Source organism: Scatophagus argus, chromosome 13 (assembly GCF_020382885.2).
Source record: "Scatophagus argus isolate fScaArg1 chromosome 13, fScaArg1.pri, whole genome shotgun sequence".
Classification (NCBI taxonomy): domain Eukaryota; kingdom Metazoa; phylum Chordata; class Actinopteri; family Scatophagidae; genus Scatophagus; species Scatophagus argus.
This window is the reverse complement of record NC_058505.1, coordinates 9,020,794-9,036,698: the sequence shown is the minus strand read 5'-3', so window position 1 is coordinate 9,036,698 and position 15,905 is coordinate 9,020,794. Positions and strand designations below refer to the sequence as shown.

Below are 15,905 nucleotides of genomic sequence, written 5' to 3'. Positions count from 1 at the left end.
TTAGGAAGATGTTAGTTTGGGAATGTGAAATATGTTTTTATTTTGTAACATTTTACAGTCTTAAAGGTTAATGTTAATCTGTTAAAAAAAAAATACTGACAATTACTAAAGTTACTGAAAATAAATAATTAATTAAATTAAAAAATAAAACACACAGCATTAAGACTATGAATTGACATGAGCAAATTTCCCCCGGAATCCCATACTGTACAAAAGAAATTTAAGAGGGAGGGTTTGTCGCTCTCAACTGTTTGATGGCAGGGATAGATTACTAAAGTCAGTGCGTTGTGAAGAGTGAAGAATCTGTTCACATTATGAACGTAATTTAATTAATGCCGTGATAAGATGTTTGTACAGCAGGTATATGATGGAAGAACCACCATCATATCGACAGTGAACAACCTGACTGATTTAAGGCTACTGCTGGCCTCACCTGACCTTAATAATGACAATATTTCATATTCCATCATTTGTTTTTTTTCTTCTGCTTCTGTTATCCAAAACCAGAGACGTGAGGGATGAGTTTGACAATATGAGGAACAGAGTACATTTTATGGTTTGGAACTTGAGCGCTACAATACTTAAGGCTTTTTGTTAGTGGAGCACTTTCAGCATACATGTTTACACGCAGTCACATACAGTACACTGTGTTACACCTCTTCATGTGCACACACTGGGGACATATTATAAAAATGTTCACTCAACATGCTGTTTCAGTTTGCTATTGAACAGTTTTTCCATTGTTGTTGTTGTTTTTTTTAATTATTTATTATTATTATTCCCCTGGTAGTCTCAGGCCTCGTCTATCCTGCGCTCTCCGGCCAGTTCAGAGCTGAATGATGGCCTACAGTTATTTATTGAATGGTATCTGTGCTAAAGTGCTCCACTGTGGACTTGATGAAAGATTATTGATGTTGATTCCTCTCCCTACCACTGTCAGTCCCACGTCGCCTGGAGCGGGAAGGTTCTTCATTGTCTAAAAAATCCGATCTTATCCCGCAGCAGCATCTCCATTAGTTTTCGCTGTCAAACAATAAATCTCATTTGCAGTATAACTAATCTTCAGACAAAAAACAGCAGTTGTAAATATCATATATGGCCACTGGTTATTGAGATGATGATGATGATTTTGTTGCTGATAGAACAATGTACCCTTGTGGGGTAAACTTTGAAAAATAATTTTTCCTTTATCACGAATGATGAATTATAACCCACTTAATGGGATGTTTTGGGTTTTTTTTCCTTTTTTTTTAATTTATCTTTTTTTGTTTGCTTGTTTCAACACCATAAATCCTGACCTGACTCTCTGTCTGCATATGCTCCTGTTAGCTTGAGTGGAGGACACATGAGGGGTATTTTAATTGTGTCACATCTGTGACATGTAGCAGCTTTGTGATGGCAGGCAGGCAGTGTATGGTGTCCCGAGTCCCGTTAAACATTAGTGACACCTAATCTAAACGATTCAGTAACTACCTGGATATCAACTCACTGTCTGATTGAATGTCTCCTGCAAGACTAGTTTTACCCCTTTTGCATTTTGGAGATTTAACTTAAAAGCGTTCATCCACAAGATTGGTTTAGCTTATGATATTCTGGATCGAAAGAACACAGTAGATGGATGTCGTGCACAGAGCCGCAGAGTAACACTAAAAATTACTGGCATATATATATTTACTGCTATGTATTTATTTATTTCAGAGCTTGAAGAAGAATTCATGGTTCCACTTTCTGTTAAGGCAACCTTTATAAAGTTAACTATTAATACATTTCTTTTTATGTCAGTTATAAATCATTAATATGAACAAATTTTGGGATTTTAAAGGTCATTAGGCTTTTAATTATTGATGATGAGTCTGAAGTTTTAAATGTTAATGTGTGGTTAAAAATATATTGATTTGGGTTCAGATCATCTCTCCTGACGATAAGAAATCAGTCGCTCCAAACAGCCAAAGTGCCTGATAACCTGTGTTTTCTTCATAGCTTGTAGCTGATGTCTAAACCGTTTATGATTTATTAACCATTAATAAATCAATTTGTTTCAGTTTAGAACCCATTAATAAAGGCCTAATTAAAAATGCAGGACAGAATTCCTTAAAAGTGCAAGTCGGACCTGTCCAGGCTACAGTTACATCAATGATAATAACTTTGCCCCGCATCGTGGCTGATCTCCACAGTCAGCATATTGGAGGGGAGTTGTTCTTTTAATTAGCACCTGGGAGTCATTGTGTTTTGCACGTCACCACTAATTGCTTGGCATGTTTGTGATAGAAAACACCGCAGACCATTTGGACGGATACTGTGGGGGAGGTCCAACAGCTAGCTTTACCCTCATCTTCGGCTGGCATACACACACACACACAGCCACAGTGAAACACGCACAGACCCACACACATATACACACACGCAGACACCAGTTCTCATTTGGGGGAGATGTCCTGGAGCGTGGACGGATGTGGACGGCTATCCCTCACTGGCGCGGGCCTCTCACTGTCACCCTCTGTAGGCTCCGCGCCGCCCTCGGCCACAGGCAGGTAATAGCTCTGATGAGAGCCCTCCACTTTGTTTCAGAAATAATTTGCCACTCCTGCCGCCTGCAGGGGCTGCGTGGTAATAAAAATGAATCACACCGCTAACCTCTCCAAACCTGGCCCCACTGCCTCTTATTAACCCCTTCAGCTCCAGCAGTGGCACCTTGGCTCGTCCTCCCGGGCTGTTTGTTGCTTTTACGACATTGATGTTGTGGCCGTATGATTCCTCTGGTCTAGGATTTGTCCACAGTGGCCTCTGTCCTCCACGTTAGTCCCCAAAACACGGAGCGGAAGCTTCGGGGCTACTCACAGGTTAGGAGTGCTGGAACGCCAACTCTCAAAAGAGCTTTTAGAATAGCTGGCCTTGCCAGGAGCCCTGGTGGAGGAAGATTAATTAATTAAGACAAATGAATGACTGGGTCTTCCCATGTCTTGGCTCTCTCTTTCTCTCTCTCTAAATGAAACCCACAGGTCAGTAATTAGCCCTGTGTGGGAGAAGTGGTACCATACTTACTAATTGCCCAACAGCCACCGGGTTTTGAGAGTCAGGTAGACGTAGAGGAAGGGCTGACTCATTATGACACAGTCCACTTAACCGTGTAACTTACTTGTAATACTATTAGCATTACAAAATCATTGCAAAAAGTACTTGTGTGTTGAAGAGGAAAAAAAAAGGCCAAAATCCTGGTCCCTTTATGCGAGTGAGATTTTGATATTTGTACAACGTACGTGAAGCAGGCTGCATGCATAAGCAGGGCATGTGTTACCGTCCCCTCAGCTTTGTACGAGAGGCGAGGGTTCAGCAGGGGTTAACAGCATGAGCATTTAAGGGTGTTAGTCTCGCTGGCACAAAAACACAGCCACTCCATCACGAGCAGTCTGACAACCTCATTAATGTCACAATATATTCAACTCATCCCTCTGCCTGCCTACGGCACCCAGATGCTCTCCTGTTGGCCTCTCTATAGAGCTCAGCACAACAACCTTTTGAATTCCGGTCATCTGTGCGCACCGCACTCTGGAAGCAGGAAAAGTGGCATCTCTTCCACTTATAAAAATATTTGTCTTGATTCTTTTGCAGCTGTTCTTCTCAAAGCAGAGCACACCATGTCTACACTGTACCCGCTGGACCATAGGGGGTCCTTATTTAGCACTTTTGCTGAGGCGTTTACTGCGTTGCTCCTTCATATCTCGCCCTTAGCAACCTTTGATGCTTTGGGGCCCAGCTCCCTTTCCCCTGTTGTGTGCTCTTTTTTCATCTCTGTCGTTCCCTTCGAGCCCCCTCTCTGTCTTTCTGCTGCTGTCCCTCTTCGTCACTCTGTCTCTTCCCTCCCCTCGGTTTGTGGAAGTGAAGCCGCTGGCTGCATGGGAATCGGTCCCATACAAGTTGCCCACCCCCACTGTGCGGTCTGTTCAGGCTGGTGAAACCCCAAAGTCTCCCCCTCCAACACCACCATTTCTCCCCTTCACTGCACCTATTTGATGTCTCCGCAGTGACTTTGGATCCTCTCGGAAGAGTAGGAGGAGCGGTAGAAGCTTTAATTGTTTAGGGGGACTCAGTATGTGTTTGAAAGATGGGCAAGTGGTGGGACGGACATCCTCCTCTTCCTATGGACCAATGCACCTTTATTGCAGGCAGTCAGATTGGTCATTCTGTGGCTACTCCACTGTTGGCCCCACCCCTGCCGTCTCGGTTTCCCTTCCCTTCTTATAAATTCCCATTCGCCTTTGTCTTTCAGGCTTGACTAATTATCCTTGTTTGTCCCTCTTTATTTGAATTCAGTCATGTGTTCTTGACTCCGAGGGCTGGGTTTAGGAGAATCATTCCGCCATTTGCCACTTAATTAAGTCAGGGTCAGGATCCATTGCTCAACGGAGAGCTGAAAGGACAGAGCTCTAATAGAATTATAAAAGAGGCCTTTCTCTACTGTTAAGGCTGCCTTTATCTAGGTGGGCTCTGCGTAGGCAAATGAAAGGGGACACCAGCTCTGAACAGGAACCTATTTCCACCTAAGACGCAGTAAGCATTTTGATGTTTGTCCAAGATTCCTTTCAAATGGAATTCAGCAGGAGAAAGTTAAACAATCATTATCAGCTGCGAGATATGTCTGGATGATGGAGGGAGTTTGTGGCGAAGCGAACACTGCTTGTTTTTTAGCTGAAAGACACACAGGCATTTTTATTGGGAACCTTAAGCTCCTCTCTGTCCCCTAAGCAACAGAGAAATGTGGAACAAGTATGTGCTCAAGCAAGGGTGGGGAAATTGTTGATGCCCATACTTGGATGTGTGTGTCTGTGTGTGTGTGTAAGAGTAACTATCAGTTCAATTTCCTAAATATCCCCCCATGCTGTGAAAATTCACTCTCCTTTCCCTCCCCACCTCCCCTCCTTCTCTGTCCCGGCGCTTTGACATTCTAAATCTGCTGATTTTATTTTTCTTCCTCCTGCAGTGAGGAAGTGTCCTTTTCAAGGGTCTCAGTTTTCCCCCTGACTGTCTAAACCCTACCTCTGTTTGGATTGTTTTACTATTTCAAACAAAAGACAGAGGCGGGATTACCATTTCACTTCCTCTCACACTCTGTCTTTCAAGTGGCAGCAGCTCAGGAATTTAAAAAAAAAAAAAAAACACTGCCTGGCTGCTTTTCCTTTTTCATTTTTTTTTAAAGTACACCGTGTAAAGAGTATTGTGGTTGAATTTAGAGCTCAGTATCAGCAGCGAGTGAGGCCTTTTGCTGCAGGTCTTTGGGGCTGATTTTTTTGCGGAGGATAACAAAATGTCCTCGGGGCTCCTTTCTGAGATGTTGACGTCTTCTTAATGGCTCTCCTCAGCCTTTTTGTTTCACATCTTGGTGCTAACTTTCTGCCTCATTTAGCTCATATCAATTCACTGGGCTCTACAGATTCAGCATCTCATTCATGGTGTAGCTTTCTGAAACAAACTTTGGACAACAGCTCTTAGTGCTCAGATTTTTGTTAAAAGTTCTAGATTTTTTTGTTTTTTTTTCTTTGCCTTGAGGATTGCAGTTGAGTCTTACGACGTACTTTATCCTCATTGGCAATAAACTATAAATTAATAAATAAATAACTAAGATGCTTGTTTTCAAAGAGTTCACCGGAAATAAGAGGGGAGGGCAAGACGGCCCCTTCCTGTTCTGAGTTGTCCACTGGTTCTAAGGCCAATTGATTTGCTAACAGGCTTGTCCACACATAATGACTGAGTAGGGATTGATGGAGGTTTTACACCATAAAACTCTGAGTCACTGCAATTGCATGCCAGTGGGACTTTATTGTTGCTCACATAATACCTTCATCCTTAAGAAAAGATTTTCTTATGGCCTAGCAGGGTAAAAGACTTTCTCCTCTGCTTTTCTTTGTGGTCATAACAGAAATGTACCCATATGAATTTAGATAGAATAGCTTTAAGATGTGGGTTAAGTTACTTTATGAGCTCCTGGTGGTGTTTTGCAGTTAATCAATCTGTGCTCAGGCTCTGATGAAGACCCGTATGTCTTCCATCACATCCTTAACTCCTGTAGTTTGGGGCGGTGCCAGGCTCCTGTGTGCAAGACAGACTGCTCTGTGAAGTGAGCCTGGCAGCTGACATATGAGTCTGAAAATGGTTGCTGTCTGTGGTAAGTTGGCAGCCTTGACACCAAGCCGCTAAGGTCGTAATAAAGTAGAGTGACTAATGTTGGACTGGTTACTATTGTTAAAAGTGCTGCTGTAATTAAAAATAGCTATTTGTGGATGTACAGCTGGGTCAGTTCACACAAATTACATATCACACTTTTTTTTAACCTCTGATAGTGTTTTGCAGTGCAGATAGTGCACAGTTACCTTCATAACCCAAAAGCCAAAAAGAAAAAAAAAAAAACATATATCAGTGAGCCAGTTGGATAAACCCAACAGTGCCAGTTTTAGAAAATCATTAAGCCTGTTTTAAAATTAAACTATTTTTGTGGATCTAAGTTGAGAGAACCACAGGCAGGGAGTGGAAGTCAAGTGTTTAGAGCAGCAAATCAATATTGTTGATTTTGGTCTTTCATGTTTGCTGCAAACAAGCAGAATATAAAATAACATCAGCATCATCCTTTAAATGTCACTTTGCAAACCTGTGAACACTGTGAAAAAAATTCAACTAATCTCTTTTGAACTACAATGAAAATAGAAATCTCAAGAATGCACAGGACCAAATGAAACCAGGTGTGTCCGAATATTACTCATGTAATGTGGTGGAACCCTTTAACATAATGATGAATTTATAATTTAGTGTGTAGATGCGATTCTCTGTTGCTCATCTAAAAGGTTGATTTTGGTAATTATGTTGTACTGTTTGAGTTTGTTGTCGCTGTGGTTTATGATGAAAATGGACCGAAACAAATCAGATTGTCAGTCTTTAGTTGCTGCTAAGCTTCGGCCCGCTGATAGAAAGTCCCACGAGAGCCTTGTCACTCCAGCCAGCGTCGCCGCTTCAACTTGTCTGTACAAACGTTCTCCTTTCTGTCACTCACCCACAAATCCAAACAACAGCCTCTTTCTGCTCCCCTTATCTCACTGGCTGACAGGGTCACCGGGTTAGTGCCACACTGGGCATGCTCAGTCATTCACATATTGATATTGATTTTTTTTCTCTCTCTCTCTTATTTGGACAGTTTGTATGTGGGCAGAGAATGAAACGGGGGTCAAGATGGAGAGCAATAGATAGAATTCTGCCTGGCGATAGAGTATGGAGCGTCAGTCTCTATTCTCTGCTGCAGGCTGGAGTGAAGGAGCCCCACATCTCACCGTCCCTCTCTGGCTGCCATTCAGCCCCATCGATCTGACTCAGGGCCCAGCCACCCCAAGGGAGACTGGGGCTCGGAGACACACTGCCTCTTTTGTGGAGGGGATCCACCAGTTCAGACTGACAGCCGACAGCACTGATAAAAATATGTCCCCCTCCTTCCTGTATTGTCCGCTGCAGACATGCTGTTCAAGATGTGTAACCTTTAGAAAGCTGGCCAGGCTCTAACCGTCTTGCTGTCTACCATAATCACTAGAAAGTGGGATATTGCCCAGAGCGTCATACCCTTTGGCATTCTCTCATCTCTGCAGCCAATCTCACTGTATTATTTCCCACTGTGATAGTGCAGGCTAGTGGCTTTCCTGTGCTCTAATAATTTTAAAATGTCACTTTACACCAGTGAGTCTCATAGGCCAATTACTGTAATACTTCCCTTGTGTGTCTACATTCTACCTTTTGTACACGGTTTTGTCTTCAAACCACTGCCTCTGAATTATGGGCTGTGCATTCAAAGTTCTTAAGCTTGGGTGCTAAATTGCTCATTCCATGTTCACCGTGTTTCACCCCGCCTGACCTGTGGCATCCCTGTCATTTCCTTCTCTCCAGGGAGGAGAAGGAGCGCTGGATCCGAGCCAAGTACGAGCAGAAGCTGTTCCTGGTGGGTCTGCCCCAGTCAGATGTGCCCCTGGGGCAGCAGCTGCTCCGGGCAGTGGTGGAGGATGACCTGAGGTTGGTGGTGGTGCTGCTGGCCCACGGCACCAAAGAGGAGGTTAACGAGACCTACGGGGACGGAGACGGACGCACCGCTCTGCACCTCTCTTGCGCCATGGCCAATGTGGTGATCACACAGCTGCTCATCTGGGTAAGTCGGCTCGATTGCGGGGAACAGTCAGAGGTGGATGAACATTGTTGGCATTTAGTGTTTGGGCAAGTGAATTGAGAGTTCAAGTGTGAAAAGACAAGTGTTCCAAACAATCAAGTTTTCAGCCTCTTGATGTATCAGCATGTGTCGTTCTTTGGATTTTTATTTTTCGCAGTATATTTTCTGCAACTTAAATTTAAAAGCAGCTGTTCTTCTAGAAATCAGTAACTGCCTTAAACTTAACTTAACACAACCAACTCTACTCTAACCAAATAATTGTCTCAGCTACAATTAGTATTAGATTACACACCTCTTTCCAAGAAATGCCCTAGGAAAGTGCTGACAATCTACAGACCCATAAAATAAAGCATTATCACTGACTTCCCAAAATGACAGTTTAAATGCAGTTTGAAAGCCCTCTCCACATTGATTGAATTCCAATTTAAGTCTAAAAACAAAGTATTTTAAGCGTGGAATGTCCCTCAAGGTTACTAATCAATTAAGCTACCTCAATGGCAGGTACAGCTGTAAAAAAAAAAAATGCAAATATATACTACAAAATATAAACATTAATATTGCACTTTTGGGAAAAGCGGATACGAATTATACAATATGTTTGATAGACTTCAGCACTTCGTTGGCTTTTCAATGAAAAACACCCATTTTCACCCCAAAGTTGTTGCATTGCAAACACAGCTCTAAAAAAAACTTCTTGTTGTACACTGTGAAGAGAAACACGGAGGGAAAATGGTGAAGATTCAAATGAACTGCTATTAAAAATTCAAATGTGTTGACCCAGTTTTAATTTGAAAATTACGTTCCTGAAAAGTCTTTGGATTTTTCTCAAAATATGTACAATCTGCTGATCTGCCTTTCATACCTGTCCTGTTCCCACAGTACGGTGTGGATGTGAAGAGCCGGGACGCTCGTGGCCAGACCCCGCTGTCCTACGCTCGGCGAGCAGGCAGCCAGGAATGCGCGGACATCTTGCTTCAACATGGCTGCCCCAACGATACAAGCAGCATGACGTCCGTGCCCACACCCAACATGAGCCGTCGCAACCCCAATCCCAACATCAACAACAATGCCCAGTGCGAGCTCAACCGCAGTATCAGCATTATGTAGGAGCCAGAAAGCAGCCGCATACAAACACAAAAACCCTGAACCCCACCCGTCTCTTCCCAGTACTCCCTCCTCTGTTTCACACTGTGTGACCCAGAATCAGTACCAATGGAGAGAAATCAGGAGTGATGGACTCATTGTTGATATTCCACTACGCTGAAAGGAGTGGGCGTTTGGGGCTCGGACATTGTACATTGTTTGTTTTATATTATAATTTTGTATTGCTTTTTTGTTTGTTAGATTCGTTCAGTCTTGGTCTGAAATGATCATGATCAGCTTTAAGCTTTCTGTTTCTTAAGCGTCAACCAAACAAATGACTTACTTTGGCATTCATACCTACCCTACGATAAGCATTTCCTTAATGCTTGAACATTTCCTCTTATGTCTTTCCCCTCTGCGACGTGAACTGATTTTATAATGATCGTGAATGAGAAACTTCCCTCAGATTTCCAGTCCTCGGCATGATAACATAAAACTGTGAGGAATAGTTTTACAAGTGACAAAACAATGATGTGGGAAAGAAACTAAATCTTCCATGATATCAGTGGCTGTTACAGCTTTAGTAATGATGCATGTCTTCAACACAGCTATCAAACTCTTGACATATTATTCATATACAAAGGCAAAGCAATTATAGTTGAAGAGTCCAAATGATTTAGATACTTAATTCACAGGAAAATGGGTTCGAATCATCATAAAGGAGTTGATTGCAGAATTCCTTTTGGGTGAAAGTGAGTCATTTCCTTTGCCATCCTTATCGTGAACCTCCTGTAAAAATGTCTGTGACTATAAGGGAATTAAGGGGCTTAATGTTTTATGACCATTGAGCCCGATGGCTTTGTAAGTGTGCCTCTTCAATCAGAATTCATTCAAATGCAAAGGTTTGATTGAAACAGTGAAATTGTACCATTATGATGTCTTTGTTGGAGTAATTTTCCGATTGACCAGATTGTCTTGATAATTGTTTGACACAGATTCACACAATTTTAAACCATAAGTGTACTGGAATATCCCTTCACCTCCTGTAACCAAAAGCTGAAAAATCGGTTCTCTCGAGAGCATTTCCACTTTTCTTGCTGTGAAATACTTATATGGTGCCGTGTGTGTGTGTGTGTGTGTGTGTGTGCGCGCGTACATGCGCATCCATACATAACTGTATGATTCGCGTGTGCTTACGTCTTCGTCCGTGATCGGGTTCAGCAGAGAGCAACTTGGCATTTCTGTTCATATACATTGGAGAAAGGACACTGGAGAGAAGAGACCTACAGTGGATATTTGGGGACATAACTGTGTTTTAATGTACATACATATGTAAAAAGTAGTTATTGTTCCTTCACCTTATTCCTTAGAAGAACAGTTTGAACTAACTCTGACTTTTAGAGTAAAAAGAAAACAAAGAACAACCCTTTCCTAAAACAAATGCGCCCTCCTCCATCCTGAGCACCTGTCAGTCTAAAAACAGGGATTCAACAAAATACATTAAAGTGAGAGTGACATTTAGAGATTAAAATGAGCAAGGAGTTTCATACAGGCAAGTATAATTAGTTTGAGTCTCTTAATATTAATTAATACGCGTGTACAGTATTCCACAGTCGTGATAAGTCGATTCATTTATAGTAAATAGGAACTTATTCCAGGTGGAGTTGGTACAATGTGTATTACCCTTTTACTCAACTGCCATTTTTAAGGTTTTAAACTGTCTTTATTTTATGGGTTTACAAAGGCAGGATGTATGTTTACAGATAGGTTATTATTTGGTATCTCAGAATCAGATTCAGATTCGGATTCTGATTCTGTTGTTTTACACTATTCCTGTTTTCAGAGCCCACAGTGAAAAAATGTGTGGTCAAAATAAGAATGATTGTTGTAAAGGAATAGTTTGACCTTTTCTTTCCCCCATTTGCTTTCTTGATCAGAAGTTTAGCAGAAGATCCTCTTATGTATACATTAAGTCCCAAGCTAGAGTCGGGAGGTGAATAGCCTATCTTAGCACACAGTTAGCCTGGCTTAGCAAAAGGTTACACCACTAAAAACACAAATTGTCATTTTTTAAAATTAATTAAACAATAATTCATATACAATCAATAAACAAGATAACAAACAAGATAGGCTATATTATGTTGAATTGTGAGAGGTCCTAAAAGGCACACTTCCAAACTTTGGAAAGCTCCGGGGCTACTGTGTCCCCCTGCGTCCACTCTTTATGCTTGCTAAGCTAACCACTTCCTGGCTTTAGCTCAGTACTTAATGCACAGCCGTGAGTGGTACTGATCATCCTGTCTAACTTTCAGCTAGAAAGCAAATATGCGTATTTCTCAAAATGTCTAACTATTTCTTGAAGACATTCCCAGAACTGACCACAAATTCAACCAGATACCTTTGAATCTACTTGTACTGTACAGTGGTACTGGCCTTATTTCTGATTTCTACTTGACCAACTTACTGAAAGCAGTTTAATGTGTATAGTGATTACCTGAAACCTTATTTACATACTGTAGATGCTGAAAAAAATCCCACTAGAAACATGCCTGTTTTTTCTTCCCAGAAACAACATGAAGTGTACATATTAGCTTAATGCTTTTATCTGAAGACAAGCTCCTCCTATAGAAACAAACTAAACTGGTTTTAGGTCAACAGTGCCCTTGACCCATGAACCATATTTTGATATGTTGTTTTTGTTTCTATTCAGGCATATTTTTAAGGTACTTCTGTTTGGTCTCAACATTAACTGACCATCTTTGGTACTTGTGTATAATGATGTACATTTGACATATTTATAATGCAGTATGTAAATATCTTTTTTGTTTTGTTTTTGTTCAGGTTAATTTTCCTATTGTAATTCCTTTTACGTTCAGAACGTGAAACAAAGCAAAAGCTAAAGAGTAACATGTTGTATGCTTGGATGCTTGGCTGACTGTTGACCTATTAATAAACGCTCAAATAAAACAATGTAGCCTTCCCTGAATTTAGGGAAATCGACACATTTGTCTCATGTATGTGTTTTTCATTCATCATCCATCAAGCTGTCGCTTCTGTACTTGACCTACCGATGTCTAATTGATGAGGTGAGACTCTCTTCAAATTAAAAGTCTCATTATCATTTCAGCAGTTACTGCCATTTCATGTTCTTCCTTTTTGCATGTTTTCGCCATCGACCTTCAAAAAGAATTTCAACATCATTGGAACAGATTCGCTCATGCTAATGTGTCCAAGACAGCTCAGCCAAGCCTATCTCGAGGTAAGTAAAGCAACCTCTCCACTTCCTGCTTGTGGGACCCCCCGATACCCCCCTGAAGGAGGAGGATTAAGATAAAGAGCCGGGCTTAGTGTCAGGCAGCACAACACCGCAGGGAAAAGTGAAAGGTCTCAGTGTTCAGAGGAGTCAAGCCCTCACTAATCCACTTCTTATTTCCTGCTAATCTTGTCTCAGCATATCTTCATCCTCTTCCTCTCTCTGTTGGTCAGCATTGTTTGAGCTTTATCACCTGGTTTCTCTTTAGTGTTACCTCTTCCTCCCTCTGCGCTGATTTGACATGGAGCCACAATGCGCTAAGTCATGCTTAAAGGCCTGGAAAACTTATTTCATTAACCAGCTTCCTTACAGCGGTGATTGGGTTGTACACAAGCACACTCGTTTTCTTTGAATCACACTTGGTTTGGTTATTTTCTACCAAATCTTAAATCACGCATGTACAGACCTACTGAAGCAGAACAGCTGATTCAGAACAACATGAGCATTCATTTGTAATTCAATATTCACTCTCCTTTTAGCTCTATTTTGGTCTCCGCCAACCTCTGGGGGAATTATCTAGCTCTTTAGCTGCTCTTTGTTCTGCCATTTTCACCAGCTAGTTGTTAAGTTTGGGTTCTGTCAGGTGCTAGACAGATATTTTCCAGTGAACCAAGACAGTAAAGTGTGGCCAGAAATCCACAAATGACAAACAATGACAAAAAGCACTAAAAACAATCTTGTTCTTGCCTGAAAACAGTAGACTCATGCCATACTTAATAAAACCTAATTATTGTGACCCGTTCTTGATATAAGAATGTTGAATAGACCAGCCCTGGTTTTGATGCCATGTCTATAGTGGCTTTAAATGTGTTTAAATTTTTAAGACAGCTTAATTGTTAGGTATTTGTTCCACATCCTTGAAAAATAACACCAAAAGAAAACCTGTAGTTCATGACCATGCCTTGGCAGACGTCAGCTTCTTATGTTAGTTGTGGTGAGACTAGAGCGCTTTCTTGCACTGCTGTGTGTTTTGATATTTCATCAGGGCCTGCTAAACAGTGAGGAGGGCTCTCTGCCGCCCACCTCTTCTCAGACAAATTGCCTCCAAGATTGCAGAGGTGGGTCTGAGGCTGATGGATGGGTACACAAAGACCTGATGAGACCATATTTGCAAACATTAAATCCATATTTCCATAACATGTAGGAGCTGTTTGGCCACAGGCCACTTTAACAGCCTGTTTAGCAAGCAGTCAGTGACTTGCCTGACTAACAAATGTTGCTTTAAGGTGGTTTGTCTTAACATGCGTGTGTCAGCCTGTCTGGGTTTGGATGAGTTAGTGACGCTTCATGTTTTTTCCTCCACCCTGCACCCTTTTAACTTCTTTAACCAGTAATTATATCCACTCTGCTCCCTCCATCTGACCATCTCTCCTCTCCTGAATCCCCCCAGACCTGAACATCCATTTATCAATTTCAGCTCCATCATGTCTGACCAGTACATCCATGTTGCACCCTGCCCTCTCTGACTGCCCCAAACTCACGTCTCCCTTCTCATTTCCATATCCTTGAACCTCCTGCTAATCAGTGGATTTCAGCTCATCCCTGCCTCTCTCTTCCTCTCTCCTGCCTCCTGCCAACCTGGCTGTTTCATACCCACCACGCTATCTTCCTCTTCACCCTCTTCTCTATCCTTTGTCTTACATAAACGCTCTCTTCCCATCGCTCTCTCCCTTTCTCCCCTGCTCTTCTTCCCTCTCTCTTTCTCTCCCCTTCCCTGTTGGCTTTTGCCTGCATTTCTCTGTTAATTTGCCTGAGAATGCATTAGCTGTAATGAAGGCTGAGGGCCGAGGGAATCCTCCAGGGTTCCATTAATCATCCCCCCTCAGACAGGCAACCTTGATTACAAGTGGCAAGAAATTCATTAGAGCTGGGCCTCTGACAACTCTTATCTCCGCCACTAGATCTGACTCATTAGGCAGCCAAATTAAAGCTATGATGGCCCTGATGAAACTCATCGCTTGTTTATCTTGTGCGATTTGATGCATCTGCCCATACATCACTGTAGCCACGACCGTCCGGACCCTCCCAAGAAGTCAGGCCTCCAGTCGGCACTGAGCATCCTGCACTCGCACAAGCAGCCAGTAATGAGATCCCCCCCTCTTCCTCTCTCTCTCTCTCTCTCTCTCTCTCTCCAGGTGGGGAATGTGGAAATGGTTTAATGTCTTTGCTAGAGAGAACTTCTGATATTTCAATTTGTGATTCAAGCAGCAGAATGGCAGAGTGATACAGATACTATCTTGAGACTGAGGTGTTCACTTAAGGTGCAGCTTTAATGGGAAACAGATTATTAAAACTCATAAAGGATTAACAAATTTACAAGTCATTTAAAGAAACACACACAGAACATCTGTTCTAGCCAAATAAAGAGATGTGATATTAATTGTTTAGTCTTTAGAATGATCCAGCTCACTAAGATTTTGAGTTATAAGTCAATAATTTCACTGGTAATGTTTTGTTTTCCTGCACATACCAGCACAGGAAGTCACTTTGAAATGACACAGTCCCACTCACAAGCTCTTAATAATAACAACCTACATGAACCGCCTGAGTTGTGTCACGGCTCCTCATCGTCACCTCCGCCATGCAGCTCATGGGGACCGAAATATCCGTTGCACTCTGGCACAGTGTCGTGGAATTGACCATCTATATTAGTCAGCTCTTGAACCATAATAAAACTTCCACTGCTCCCTCACACAATCATCGCCACTTGAATCCCCATCCAAGTGTCACAGTCTTGATGTATGAGGTGGATGCTGAAATAAACTTTACTACTCATGGGTGCCCAGGTCATGAAATGTCTATTTATGCTCTGAGGTCAGACTGAGATAAAAATCATTTTCAGTATGTGTATCCATGAGAGGCTTGAGGGAAAACTAAATGTAAAGTAATAATATGTTTTCTGTTGTATCCTTTTAAACACTCTCACCCAAACTCAACGTATTTTAGCTAAATATTAAGAAGAAGATTGGCTAATTTAATAAAATATTAATACTGATAAATTATTTGAAGAGTCTCATATTATATTCATACTTCAACAGGTGCTGCTGCAGTTGGTTAAACATGGCTTGAGGTATGAGTCTATTTTGGATACAGAAAAAAACAATCATTCTTTCTCATTTATTCCAACATGTGATTTTTCTGGAAACACTTCAGAGAGACCATGTAAACCCAGAGTCATGCATAAGAAAAGTTTGCATAAAACATCAAGCCCAGTTTTCCCTTTCCTGTAACTGAATAGCTGTGTGGCCAGACATTATTATGGTTGCAGGTTGTTTTAATAGAGCTGCTCTGTAATTTTACATTACCATTTAAGTTTCC

General features: G+C 41.7%; 1 protein-coding gene across 3 annotated transcripts in view; it reads left to right on the top strand.

Annotated features, from left to right (window-relative positions):
- Window positions 1-12,276, top strand: part of agap3 (ArfGAP with GTPase domain, ankyrin repeat and PH domain 3) — a 111,468-nt gene extending 99,192 nt beyond the window's left edge. For all 3 annotated transcript variants that reach the window (XM_046407332.1, XM_046407333.1, XM_046407331.1), the window contains exons 17-18: window positions 7,918-8,173; window positions 9,071-12,276. In XM_046407332.1, coding sequence (XP_046263288.1) covers window positions 7,918-8,173; window positions 9,071-9,298 — 484 coding nt within the window. In that variant the 3' untranslated portion in view covers window positions 9,299-12,276. The remainder of the gene's footprint in view (window positions 1-7,917; window positions 8,174-9,070) is intronic.
- Window positions 12,277-15,905: the final 3,629 nt, after the last annotated feature.